Source organism: Crocodylus siamensis, chromosome 1 (assembly GCF_052110815.1).
Source record: "Crocodylus siamensis isolate JL-2025a chromosome 1, ASM5211081v1, whole genome shotgun sequence".
Lineage (NCBI taxonomy): Eukaryota > Metazoa > Chordata > Crocodylia > Crocodylidae > Crocodylus > Crocodylus siamensis.
Window position 1 is genome coordinate 51,385,716 of NC_143395.1, and position 14,925 is coordinate 51,400,640.

The following is a 14,925-nucleotide window of genomic DNA, read 5'->3' on the forward strand; positions in this document are numbered from 1 at the left end:
TGGCAGTCTGGGCAGCATGAGACAGACTACTCCGATATCAGATCCCTATCAATTTTTGTTTGATTTTATGGGAAATGTGTTAGTCCCTGTCTTTCTAATATAGTTTTGTAATAGTTTTGCTATGAGTGTGGCTGTTCTAAAGGAAGAATTAGGCTCAGAGAGAGCTGAAATGATAAGACCAGGGAGGCCAGAGTAGAGAGAAAGGAGTAGTCACAGTGAGGAGAGAATGGAGTCTGAGGAAAGACAGGGGAAGCTGCAGTGGTGCAATAAAGACTATTCGTTTGCTGCTGAGCATGTTGCATGTTATATGCAAATATCACACAACAAATTACAGCAGGCCAACTCTGGCCACATATTAAAAATTCCATGAGAGATTTCCTAAGACAAAAAGATTTCTGTTCAATGAACAACTTTTGTGACTGATACATCATTTTTATCCAGGGTTTAAAATGGGTAAAATGTGGCATGTTATGATTTGTCATGCAATAATCACATAATCAATGAAGTCTCTTTCAATTTACAAAAAGTAACATAGACAGATGTCCTTTCTCTACTTCTTTTTTAATTTAATAGGCTACAAAATTTAATATTTTTTTTTCTGTAGGTTGGTTTGAAATTCCATAGACAATTAATCTGTCTTGATTAAACAAAATATGCTTTTCCCACAAGGGACCAAACTGTCTAAAGTTCAACACCTTTATAATCATGCTGAAAAAATAATCACATGGAAAACATATTTATATTCCTTACATTTAAGGAATAAAAGGCTGAAATATTGATATGGGCATCTTTATGTGCAATTACAGTTTTAAAGAGAGATATTTTTAAAAGAACAGCAAGATATTGTTGTTGCCATTGTTATTATTAGTATTAATTAGTGTTGCTACATGGGGCTTGGAAGGAAACCCACTTCCCCACCTTGTTACAAATCAGGGGTTTCTTTTAAGCTTGTCTCAGAGACACTGAGCACTGGGGGCGGCCAAGACTATGGATTTTGACTGAGGTGTGTCAATGCTACTGCTGGGATTTGAAACCAGAAGTTCTTGGCCAGAGGGTCTTGCCCCTACATTCAGGATTAGATTGATCTCCATATTTGGGGTCAGGAAGGAATTTTACCTGATTGTCAGATTGATATGGACCATGGGTTTTTTTTGCTTTCCTTTGTAGCAGGGGAATGGCCCTGTTCCTGGGATCTTTGAGTATATTCTGACAACTTGTACAGAAACAAAATGTTGGCACAATGCACCCCATGTTTTTCAGGTTAGTGTCAGAATAGAATCCATGTATAACATAGTCATATGTCATAGCTGAAATAAAGATTACATTGACTGTTTGCTAATATGTTGTGTGTTGTGTCAGGATTAATGGCATAGTTTTGCTAAGAGGTTAGACAATAGATTTGTATAGAATGGTATGGATAGGGAAGGTCCTACCTCAAGCAGAGGGCTGGACTAGATGACCTATGTAGGTGTCTTCCATTCACTGGCCATGTGTAAAGGGTGCATGCAGGTGCATGTGCCCCGCCCCCGAGAAAAGGAACCATCACTGCCACCAGCACAAAACTGGAAGTGCCAGCAGCAAGCCTCCCCCCTCACAGTCAGCGATCAGCTGCTGGAGGACCTCCGGTATTAGGAGGCACCAGTCACCCATGCTTCCATTACTACTTCTCTAGATTGTATGATGCTATGTTGTTGTAATTTCCTTCCACTTGTGATCCTAATTCAGGTAAGAAAGCAGCAGAGCTTCCTTGAGTCAATATAAATGGCTAACATAGCAGTTTTTAAAAATAGGTAGGTCATAGTGCTTTGCAATTTCTCTGTTTGCCCATTTTTCTTTGTGATGCAGCATTTTCAACAGACAAGCAATGGGAGACACAGTATAAATAAAAAAATATCAAGACACTGACAGTAAAGTGAGAAAGATAACAAAAGAGAAGAAAAACTTCTCTAAAAACCCGTTCCTATTTTTTTTATTACTGCTTATTGTTTTAGAAAACATGGGTAATAGAAACATATATAGAGTAAACAATCACAAAATATTTTGATAGATACCCTTGTTCACTGAATATTTAAATTTCCCTTCTAGTTTGACACATAAGAAAATACCCATTGTTATATTCTTAGCACAAAGTTATACATAATATTAGGCCAAAAGAAGAGAATTAAGATATAGCATGGTCATCTATCATAGCTGAAATGAACATTACATTGACTGTTTTCTTATACGTTAAGAATTGAACAACTGGTTTTCAAAAGAAGAAACAGTGGGTTAATACAAGCTGAGATGATAATGAAGAAAACATCTTCAGGCTGAGCAATGGTAAATAAAGCACTAACAACTAAAACCAGAAAACGGAAACAAAATTATTAAGCCTGCCATTAACAGCAGTATTATTACTCACAATTTATGGAGGATAAGGAAGTTTCACATTTATTCAGGGTATGGACACAGATAACAATTAGACCAGTTTAAATGAAATTTGAACCTGAATCAGACATGCTTGTTAAACCATTTTAAAACTGCTTGGAATGGTTCTAAAGTGTATCTGGAAAATTAAGTATTCACTGTGAACTGGGTCAGCGTTTAATGGAGACATGAAGTATTCCATGTCTTGGGACTGGTCAGCTCCGCTGGCATCCCACACGACTTCATTCCTCATCCCACCAAACCCAACACCTCTACTGTAACTAGCCACACCTACACGAGACATTTACTGTGCAGTTGAGTACCTAACTGCACAGTAAATGTCTCAATATCTACATGTATGCCCTTATTAGAGTGCACAACGCTAATAAACTCCGCAGAGTTTTGTTTTTTTTTTGTGCACAGAAGTACATGTAGATGCTGAGCTGACTGGCTGGGACACGAAGGTGCTCCAGTACAGGACTGGCCAGCTAGCACACTGAGCCTGCACACTGACCCTGGTCAGAGCAGCCCCAGGATGGTAGGCTGGGGATGCTGTGACCCAACTTAATGTGCTGTGGTCTGGGCATAAGTGTAAACCCCATGCTTGGGAGCTTCCCAGGAGCAACAGACTGCTGAGCAATAGAGTCTGTAGCTTACTGCTGCCCCTAATGACTTGTGTAGTTGCGTTCACTGAGAATGCTGCATCCCTCCTCTTTGTCTTTTGTGGCCTTTTTAAACTAAAAAGCTCCATCTCCTTTCATTTTTTGTTGCATAAAAGCTTTTTTTTTTCAATAACCATCTGTGTCCACACTTGCTACTTGACTGCAGCCTCTAATCACAATCCTCCAGTCTCTGGACCCTGAAAATGGGAGCCAAAAGGTTTCCCCTCCTTTCCCCTTCCTGGGCATAGCAAGACAGGAAAACACATTGCACAGTTTGGCAAGTCCAAGTTACTAAACTTTAGTGAACTCATGTCCCACCCAGACACCAGGTGGTGGGACATCCTAGGCGAGGGCGAGGCCAGCGGACTCTGGTGGCAAAGTCTGCATTCCACCTTGATCCCCTGAGCCACTGAGGACCTAGGCTGGTGGCTCCTTCATGGAGCTGTCCCAACAGGTAAGAGCCCCCTGATGCATGCCCATTCTATGGGCAGAGGGAGACCCTGGCACACATGTTTCTAGAATGCGCCAGGTTGCAGCCCCTGCACCTCCTCCTCCAGTGGTGGTGGACAGGTCTTATTTAACCTGGAAGGACGTGGGCAGTGGGGTTCCGCAGGGCTCAGTCCTCGGAACTGCACTGTTCAACATGTTAATCAGCAACTTGGACAGGGGGGTAAAAAGCACCCTGCTCAAATTCGCAGATGACGCTAAGACGTGGGCAAGTTAGAAGGGAGGAATAGGCTGCAATCAGACCTAGACAGGTTACAGGCACGGGTGGATGAGAACAGGATGGGTTTCAACACTGACAAGTGCAAGGTGATGCACCTGGGGGGGAAGAACCAGCAGCAGACGGACAGGCTGGGGAACTCCCTTCTTGTCAGTGCAGAGGCCAAAATGAACATGGGCTGACAGTGTGGGGACGCAGTCAGGAAGGACAACCGCACCTTATCATGCATCCACAGATGCATCTCAGGCAGTTCCAAGGAAGTGATCCTCCCCTCTATGCGGCACTGGTCAGGCCGCAGCTGGAGTAGTGCATCCAGTTCTGGGTGCTGCACTTCAGGACAGATGTGGACAACATGGAAAGTGTCTAGAGGAGGGCCACTCGCATGATCAGGGGACAGCAGGGCAGGCCCTACGAGGACAGGCTATGGGACCTGAACCTGTTCAGCCTCCAAAAGAGAAGGCTGAGGGGGGATCTATTGGCCATTTACAAACTAGTCGGGGGGGACCAGCAGGCATTGGGAGTCCCTGTTCCCCTGAGCACTGCCAGGAGTCACAAGAAATAATGGTCACAAGCTGACAGAGAGTAGATTCAGGCTACTTCACTGTCAGGGCAGCCAGGATCTGGACCCAACTTCCAAGAGAAGTGGTGCTGGCTTCTACTCTGGGGGTCTTTAAAATGAGGCTGGATGAACACCTTGCTGGGGTCATTCGACCCTAGTACTCTTTCCTGCCATGCAGGGGGTCAGACTTGATGATCTGCTAAGGTCCCTTTCAACCCTTTCAACTATGAAACTATGAAACCTGCTCCTGAGGTTCTGGCTGCATTCTTCCCCACACCTTTTTGTTTATGCACTTCCCATCAGCTGCCCCACTAAGGTCTGGGACATCCTTATCAACCTCCTCCTGGCTCTGGCCAAGCTTACCATCTGGCTATCCAGGTGGGAGGCTCTGGCTGAAAGGGTTCCCAGGAATACTGGGGCTTTTTTCCTGGGTGTCCTTCATGTCGATCTCTGGGTGGAGCATCGCTGGGCAGTAGTCACCAGCTCTCTTGCTGAGTTCAAGGGCCAGTGGGCACTGGCTGGCATGCTTTGCTCGGTGTCCCCCCAGGGTGCACTTGTTTTGGCCCTATGACCCTCATAAGGACACCCTGTTTTTCATTACTTGTTCCCCATAATTTATGAAATTTTTAAGGTTTTAATGGTTGCCCAGCAGTGGCAGTCCCCGAGTTTTTAGTGAGTCAAGTCCATGGCCTTTTTAATTCAAAGTTGAAGCTGTAATTTCTTCAAGTCTTGCTTGGGAGAATTCTCCATAGTGCAACACAATAATTTTACCCACACCCACCCACTGTGAGGCATTCTGGCCTTGGTGTTCACTCCCACCCCTGGTGTCAAAGCTACAACACTTCAGCACCTAAAAGGTGACAATGCCACACTAGGACTGTAGGGCACTGTACATGTAGACACCTGTGACAGTTGTGAACTCATTCCCAATCAGTAACATTTGGGAACAATTCAATTGTTATTGAGGGTGTCCACACCCTCATATGCTATTCAAAATAGTAGAACAAGTAGCTGTAACACACTAAATTAAAACACTCAGTCCTCCTTACTGTTACTAGGCAGTTATAATCTAAACCTTTTAAAATTAAGTATTAAGGATAGATGAACCACACTAAAATGTTTCCCTAAATTTTGGGTTACTTTGAATGAAGTTTTAATCACTTCTACATTTTTCGTTATTGCTTTTAAAATTATTGTGTTGCGCTATGGAGAATTCTCCCAAGCAAGGCTTGAAGAGATTACAGCCTCAAAGTATACAGCACAGACCAAGTACAGTAATCTAGTCATCATAGCTAAAATGCTTGATGGAACTTTTCTTTTTCACTAATGTAGACCTTTAAAAGGGGAGAAGTACTGAATTCTGGTAATACTCCTAGGGCCAATGCTTTAGAGCATGGCTTGGGCAGACATGACTGAGGGCATTATTTCTACAAGTAATATAGATAGGTGAGTATTGGGAGGCTACTAATGGCAGCCGTTCACCAAGTGACATGGATTGCAAAGAAAGGAAAATGTACATTAGAGGAGTTCTTGCCAGATAGTTCTGAAATGTGAAGTTAACAAAACTGTAGCTATATTAAACCACAAACCCAGCATCTTCTCCGTCTTCCTCTGGTGTCTGTGACAGTGGTAGTACACCTGTATATATAATTTTAACATTCCTTATTTACAGTTAAATTATGGGGAACATTTTAACTCTGAAACCAGTAAAGTTTTAATGCATTAGGTATTATTATTATTCATGCGTCTACTACTATTTAAACAATATTAAAGACACTAAAACTATTTCCTAGCAACTAAAGATGAGCCAAAATAGTTAAGATCCTGAGGCAAACGTAGGGCATAGCTGGTCACTAAATTCCAGCACGTGATCTAGAAACAATTTCTGAATAATCTGATCCTGGAAGTTTCTGAACAATTCATGAAAGGTGGTCCATGTTATGTACTATCTTTGCCCATCAACATTGATTTCAGAAAAATCCGTTCCCACTTAACAATTTGTTTTCCCTAAATGTATTGCTTCATTGTGACTCTTCAGGAACACAGGTCCTGTTCTTGAGTTCCTGGGTATAGTCCTGTTGTGCTGGGTTGCTGGTAAAATATTAAACTACCGTCTTTATATTTGAAGTGGCATATTCAGATAAGTATAAAGTTAAATTAATTAAAACTCAAATTAAAACCCCATGTAAAAATCTTGTGATGTATGAAGTGCAGGAGCAAGCCCTTTATGTGATGAAAAGCTAAAAAATAATTTACCTACTTCTATATACAGTATTCTATTTCCAGTATTATTTTTCTTTACATTAAACATAATTGCAGATATATATATGTATAATCATATAATCAAGCATAGAAATATATTATATATCTTTATATAATATATATTATACATGTGTGTTGTGTGCTGTGCTATATATAATGCAATATATATAAAAATTAATATTTCATCCACACATGAAGGTTAAACATTGAAGTTTATAATTGGGCTCACTTCTCACAAGCTTTTGCAAACTTGACATGCTTCTGCTAACACATTTGTATTATTGCATTTGCCTGTGTTATAGAACCAAAATTACAGCTGAAGATGTGTACAACAAACAGTCATAAAAGGTAATGTTTTGCCAAAGGTAATGAGAATCTTACCAATGGTTTCATTAGACCACATTTCTTTATATTCCTAGCTCAAACCTGAAAAGTTCTGTTAGAACTTATTAATGTAGAACACCGTTTGGTAACCAAATAGTCAATGTGTGTTGTGTTTACTTTCTGCTCAATCAACAATAGATGAAAATCTAGTACAGCCCAGAAAAGCCTGGCTCTTCAGTTCGAACTATAGGAATTTCTGCTTCTATATCTGGAAGTTCCAGGTTCAGTATCCAATATGATAACTTAAAATCTGGTTGACACACTTATACCAGGTATTTATTTTACTGTGAAAAGACTTTTTCCATTCATGACCCTTTTGGTGTTTCTTTTCTCTTTAACTTTAATTTACACAGAATCTGAATATTCAAGTTGTAGTTCTGAGCATGACAAGATACGTTAACTATAGAAACAATTATTTAAAAAGGCAACCTATGTCATAATACTGAGTGCTTATAGTGTTCATATTTTTAAATATAGGATTGAATATTGTTTCACACAGGTTCAGAAACACATTATGTAAAGGACTGAATACAGAATTGGAGAATGCAGATTTCTTAGTAGCATATTAATTTTAGCTTTTGGTGAATAAATGAGAACGGTGGCCTGTTCAACACAATTGCCTACATTTTCCCATGGCCAGTTCCTTTTGGGGAAACCTATACGTATAGTTTCATACATATTTTAATTTTAAAAAATGTGAATCTTTTCTGATGGGCTAAAACAGTGTATACTATACACCTATTATGTGTATGCACATTCTAAGTTCATTCTTAATGTGTTTTCAGGCTTTTATGTACCTCAGCTTTTAATTTTCTGGATTTATGAATACTCTGAAATTTGTAGGTTGTTTACTACACTTGAATAACTCAACAGAACCTACTTAAAGGCAGTCGGATAAAAGTCAAGCAAGTGTGAAGAGTACAAATTGTACTTCTTAATGATGTGAGAAAATATCTGTAAAGCTATTTAAAATGGACTGAAATTATAGCCCCATATATCTGGGTCACTTCTGTCATTTGCAAATGGATAATTTTTTAGCATAGCCTTATTTAAATAAAGCACTACTTTTTTATATGCTGCTTAGAGGATCAAACTGAGAACTACTAACATAGGTCTATGAATTAGGAATGAACATACTTGTTTTATCCTTTTGAAAGATAATATTATCATCATATACACTGAATGGGAGTGGTATCTCTGCAATTTAATTGTCTCACTTGTCTCCAGTGTGTCAGGGTTTATATATTTTATCTTAGAGAATTTATGATGAAACAATTTATAACTTCCTCAATGCTTCAGATCTTTTTTTAACACTTCCTTCAAGCATCCTTGAAAAAAAAAATGTCATACAGTACCAAGACATAAGAAAAAGTTACTAAAATGAAATTTTATATTTTCCCATGCCCTCTTTTTATTCAAAACTTCTTTTTTGCAATCATCTTCAAATTATGAAGTGATCAAATGAAGTGCTGAACTAAATTAGTTTCTTATCTTACCAGCAATGATAGCTCTGCTGCTGATCCACACAAGTAGCATTATTTAAGCATGGTGATAACTCACATGGCTTCAGTATTCTCTCACAGAACTTTCCAGTGAATATTGGCAGACAGGTACACACTACATCCTACAGATGTGAGGAAAGAATGGAAACAATTATTTTCTATATTCAAGGCAATTCAGAAATAATAATAATTTTCTATTGGAGACCCTTTGTAGGTCAGGGTCTACTATACCACATGCTGCACAAAGTCAGAATAGAAAGCAGCCCCTGCCTCAACTATCTTACAACCATATTATCAGAAGAATGGATTAGGCCTTCAAAAACAGATTACATGACGGCTGTGTTTGCTATATGCTATTAACTCTGAATGTGGTCAATATTCTGATTTCATTACTAGATCAAGCAGCAGAATATTGTTGTTTTATAGTTTTTCTCTTTTCTAAATTCGCTCCATCTCCAAAAGAAGTTAGGCATCACAGTGTCTAAACTTTAGGTGCCTGGCTGCCAAGAAGAAATCTAATCCCTATAGCAAGGCCCCTTGAAGTGTAGAGTCAGGCATGTCAGAACGGTGATTCAAAAAACTTGCACACTGAATGCAGAGAAACTGGCTAGACCTAGCCAAGAGAAAAAATAATGAAGAAGGATGTGACTGGAACTGTGAAGGCCATGCAAGCATTCAAATGAACTGGTCTAAGTTGCATGGATTAGTTTGAGTGACCTAAACTCCTATCAGCAGAGTGCAAGCACTGGGCATTTGGGGGAAGAAGTGCACAGGAAACATGCATTGATGATGGCCTACGGACATGGGGCTGGAACATATCCCATCATGCCCTGAGGGCTTCCAAAGCTGCCAGGGATTGTCAAGCACAGCTAGATGCACAGGGCAGTCCTGACTGGCTGGCTGCCTCAGGGGACCATGCTCCTGCCCCAGGAACTCCTGGGCATAGTAGCCCCTCAAACCATGCTGTGAGGCTCCTAGAGAGACCCTGACTATGGCCTCTCTCGTTAATTGCAAGTACATCATTTTCTCTGCCCCTACTCTGCCACGGATCCTTACCCCTTGCACACAGGTCCATGGACCAGATACTGCAGCAAGTCCTTGTTGCCCTTCATGACTCTCACTGAAGACTTTGGAATACTACATATGCCTATCTACAGATGACCTGGAAGATGCTACTGGACCCTATGGCCACCAAGCATCCTGTAATCAGCCATCTAGTTCTATCTAACTAGTGAAGCTGAGGCCTTCATGGACACTATTAATTCCAGGTTGTTGCGGAAGCCACTTCAGACCACTGAGTGGCAGTTTGGGACCCACAAGACCAGCAGTGACAAGTGGGAGTGGATTGTCCTGGATGCCTAGAGCAACAAGCAGTGGTTGCAGAACTTCTATATATGCTGGGACATCTTGGGCATCATCACCAAGATGGCTTCCCATATCAAGGGGCCAGGTTAGGACAAAGGGAAGGTGCTCTTACAGTCCTTGCAGTGGGACCAGGAGCAGGGCTGAATGCTCTTTGGCCTCCATGCTAGGACCTGTATTAGGAGTGGGTGTTTTCAGCTCCCCCTACTGGGACTGGTGGGTGGTCTTTGCATCAGAAGTGGAGTTTCTGAGGAGCAGTTAGAAGCAAGGAACAGGAACACCCTTGGCCCCAGTGGTGTTTCTGGGTATGTCTTCTGCAAGATGCAGAGGGCTGAAGAATCATTAAGGACTGGCTCCTTATCCCAGGGCCTTCTGTGATATAGATGGCATAGCATCAGGGTCCTCATGCTGCATTTTGATCACTGTGCTATTGGAACTGTCCCTCAAGTCCTGCCTCTGGGTGCTCATGGACCCACACCCTGGGAAGAGGTAAAGGGAGCTGTAATCCATCTCCAGCTACACCTCTGCCGGTTTTCCCTGTATGTTTGGGGTCCAGCATCAGCAGCACCCCTGCTTTCTTAGTACTCCTAGGGAGCTGATGCTACACATCTGGTCTTCTTGTCTCCCTGGGGCTCTCCTGCATTCCCTGCTGCTGGCGTCTTTCTACCACCATTGTAACTCCTCCCCAATGGTAGTAGAGGTGTGTAGGGTGGAGACAGCTGTACTACTCAGGAGGAAGCCAGACAGCTCCTTGTAGAAAAGCATAGTGTATCTAGTGCTTCTGGAGGTCTGGCTCACATTGTGAGTCTGGTTGAATTGGATCTTTATCCATTTGGTCTCTGATTAGTCTCTGACTATTCCAGAGACATCTGCCTGCCACTTGCAAGATGGCTAGTCATGTCTCCCTGAGCCCCAAACTTCTGGGGGGCTTCTGATGTCCCCAAGTTGGTTGGTCTCATTCCCCTGAGCCCTGAACTTTCCAACAGTATTCATCTTCACATTGCAGCTCAACTGTCCACCTCCCACCCCTCTTCCAATCTAGGGAACTTCCTAGTATCCACCTGCTGGCAACAACTATGACAACATGCACCCATGCCTGAACTTCTATGGCTTATATGCGGGCAACTTATATGCGGGCAATGGCTGGTCCAGCCACACAGCCCCAAAATTGTCAGGAATGGACTTTTTGCCAGCCCATTCCTCTCTCTCCCTCTCTCTCTCTCTCTCTCTCTCTATGCCCCCTCCCTGGACCCAAAATGCCAACACTGGCTCCCCCATGTTGTGGATGGGTCTTGAATGAGGTCTGGATCACAGGGTGCTTACGTCAGACTTGTTGGTTGTGGGATTTGGGGTCTGTCTGAGTCTTGGGGGTCTTTTGGCTGTGGTATGGGTCTCTATATGTCTTGGGGTGCTTTGAGATGATGTCTTGGGTGCTTGCAGCTGCAGGGGTCTGGCTCATAGCCTTAAATACCTGGAGGGCTTTGTTGTGTTCCCTATTACTATGCTATCCACACTGCAGATGGCTCCGGGGTGAACAGTAGCCCCTAATTGTCCTCATCCCCACTGCATATGGCTCAGCTCCCTGTATCTCCCTACAGACTGGAGCAAAAGGTGGGGTTGGGGAGAGGGGCAGGATTTGCTCTTCATTCAGCAGGAGCAATGGCATGCAGCCTGAGTGCCAGAGTTTCTCCCTGCAGGGAAACGGGGGCAGGGATAATGTATGCTGGGTTTCCAGAGGACAACAGAGACTGTCTATTGATAGGGGAACTGTACAAGTGTTTGTTATACTATTCTAATACCTATTGGTCTAGAATCATACCTTGTTGGACGCATCCTATTTTTAAACCAGACTAAGTGTTGTAAACACTTGCATACCTAACTTTTCTACAACACTAAACTTGATTCTGTTAATCTAAATGTAATGCCTGTACTCATCCTTAGTCTCTACTGGTTCCAGCACATATTGAGAAAGTGAGAGGCCTGGGAATCTAAGTTCTCCTCAGTCTGACAGGGATTCCAACCTGTAACTCTCACTTCTCAAGAGTGTGCCTGAAACATAAGGCTAAGGCAGGAGCTAGCTAAAAATCAAAACGGTGCAGAGCACTTCTGGGCACACTCACAAAACAGAACCACAGGACCCATGCAACTTTCTAATTAAAAAAAAGAAGTGAGGCACCTAGAAAATGAAGGCGCTGCCAGGGTTAGTTGTTTGATATACTATGGATCACAGTTTTTGACTAAGAGCCACTGAAGTCAATTTATTTAGGTGCCCATATAGGAATTAAACACTTAAATACCTGTTTAGATCTGACCCAAATTGCATCTAAATCCTATGTTAGTTGTTTACATCCTTTGGGAGCTCTGATTCGGCCTAGAATACAAGCTTTACAAATGGCCATGGAGCTGTAATCATAGTGATATTTTTTAAGCACTAGCTTCCAGATGTTTAAATAGAAACAGTTTACATATTTTCCCCTCACTGTAATGTAGCAAGAACAGTCATTTTAAAGACAGATGTCAGTTAACTTAATCTATAATTTACCCAGAAGGAACAGAGAGACCTTTTTAGCAAACTGTGCTAATGGTGCATTCTGACTTCTGTTTTTCTAATAAGGCAGTATTTTTACATAAACTTTGATTGTAAAGAATGGGGAGAAATAGAGGTTAATAAGGCCAAGTTAACAGTCCATTGTATGAGCAGCAACACTGGGCTTTATTCTAGGGCATACATTTGTATTTGCATAAATAACATATTGTAAAAATACTGAAACACGCTTATAAATTTGATATAAGAATCAAGTTCCAATGGACAAAATATTTGAAAGTATGCTATTACATAATATATGGGTATATACACACACATGTCTATCTCGACGTGTGTATATGTTATGGATATGCAATAAGCAGAGTGGGCTATAAAACTTTTTTCATCATTTTAGAACCAGTGATGATATTTACAAGATTGTGAAATAAGAACTCGTTGATTTGTTACCATTCAAATTATGCCCCTGTTATTGATCCTTTCCTTTTTATCCCCAATTTACTCTGTTTGAAAAACAGCTTTAAAAAAATTAAAAAGAAAACCCACAATAAAAAGCAGCAATGGGAAACAATCAATAACTAATAAAGAAGACTGTATGTACTACATTTGTAGTAGGATATGAAAAAGAAAAAATAAATTAAACAATTGTGCTGCTTTCTTCAGTGAACAGCAAACAAGTGAAGAAAACAAAATAGATATACATGATTTATTTTAGTCATGGCAGCTACTGTCTGACATGCCACACATATTGAGACTATTTTGTGATTTTTTTTCTCACACAGTATAAAAAGATTATTGTTTTTTTTAGAAGTTACTGGAGTTAAAATGATTTGTCTTTATGTTCTAACATATTTCTAGGACATTTTAACTTACATTTGGCATGTCAATACATGTGGCTCCATTCTGACATGGCCTTGAGGAGCATTCATTGATATCATTTTCACAATTGTGGCCAAGAAATCCAGCAGGACAATGACAAACATATTCAAGCTGATTATCCTGACAAGTTGCCCCATTCAAGCATGGCTGAGAAGTACAAGGCTCAACCTGCTCCTCGCAAAAGGGACCTAAAATAAATAATTATGGAAGGTTAGGGCTTGGTACACTGAAAGCACTGTCTGAAAAGCACAAATATCACATTTGTTATCTCTAGCATCTTTTGTCTGTCATAACTGTTATTGTTTTTCATTTTATTCTTCCATTTTAAATTCTACAAGGTTCAGGATGTGTTGTTGTTGCTGTTCCTCTTGGAGGAAGACTGAGAATATGATAATAATTTCAAAATATTTAAAGGATACCTGAAGCAGATGAAAAAAAATATTTTCCCTCGCCACAGAAGGCAAGACATGAGGCAATGGGGTTAAGACTTCAAAGCAGTTTTGGAAATCTTGAGACAAACTCCTTTCCTGTCAGAATGGTTGGATAATAACCTGGTTGGGAATAACCTGTCCAGGGAGATTTTCAAAGAAAGGCTAGATAGGCACTCATCTTGGATGATTCAAAAGCAATGAAACCCATCTTTGCAAAGGACTGGACAAAAATCTTTTAGATCTTCTCTAACTCTGTGATTTCAGAATATTCAGCAATATGGATCCCTGGCTCCTGATTAGGATTAGAAAATATTAAAAACTAAAGAATCACATAAAATATTCCAGAATGTTTGTGACATTGCACAAGTTAGCAATTTACAGTGTGTATAAACCATCCAAATACTATACATATTGGGCATGAGAATCTGAGTTGGCTTAGTTGAATATAATCAAGGAAAACAATGGGGTTTTTTTTACCTGATAATATAGCCCAAGATTTTTATGGGAAATTATTTAACACATATATCTCAATAAGGGTGTGATTTTTTTTTTTTACTATAGCAGAGAGCCAAATTGAATTGCCCTCCTAATACTCACTTGTGCAGTCAGTCTATGAAGCAGTCTTTGATTTAGTGTAACGGAGGAATTAACTTAATTATGAAACTATTTGGAGCTGCCACATTACATTTGATTCTGAATTTTGTCAAACTGGCTCTGATGGACTGAGCTAAAAATAGTTGTCCATAAAATCTTAACCTGTAACTCTAAAATAAATTGCTTTTGGTAAACAGGATAGTTTTATTCCAAATTTGTAAATTGTCAAGTGAGTTTTAACTTCTTCGTTCTAAACCTACTTCCAGATAAGCTTGCTGCTCTGTAATCAGTTTGCTGCAAACACATTCTAACTATAACCAGCCAATGTAGGCATGTGATACAGCAAATCATACAAGAGGAATCCAAATAACCCATTTGATCTATGTTACCTAGAAAACAGCTGTCATAACAAACAATACAATGAAAACCCATTTGTAGATAAAAGGCCAAACCATAGTTATCGTATTCTCACCTACTCTCTTTGGCATCAGTGGAACCATTTGTTTCAGTGCAGTGAAAAGAATTGGACCCATTGTTCTAGCAAATACTGTCCCCGCTGCTCCTCTAAGCATCAGAGAATGCCCAGAAAATCTCTTTAAAAAATCTATCCCTCTTCAC

At 40.6% G+C, this 14,925-nt stretch overlaps 1 protein-coding gene across 1 annotated transcript in view; it reads right to left on the reverse strand.

Annotated features, from left to right (window-relative positions):
• The window catches only part of EYS (EGF-like photoreceptor maintenance factor), a 1,897,540-nt gene that overhangs the window by 1,791,870 nt on the left and 90,745 nt on the right, over window positions 1–14,925 (reverse strand). The window contains exons 4-5 of the mRNA XM_090034512.1: window positions 13,277–13,470; window positions 8,494–8,621 (exon numbers count right to left, since the gene is read on the reverse strand). Of these exons, the coding sequence (XP_089890638.1) occupies window positions 8,494–8,621; window positions 13,277–13,470 (322 nt within the window). The remainder of the gene's footprint in view (window positions 1–8,493; window positions 8,622–13,276; window positions 13,471–14,925) is intronic.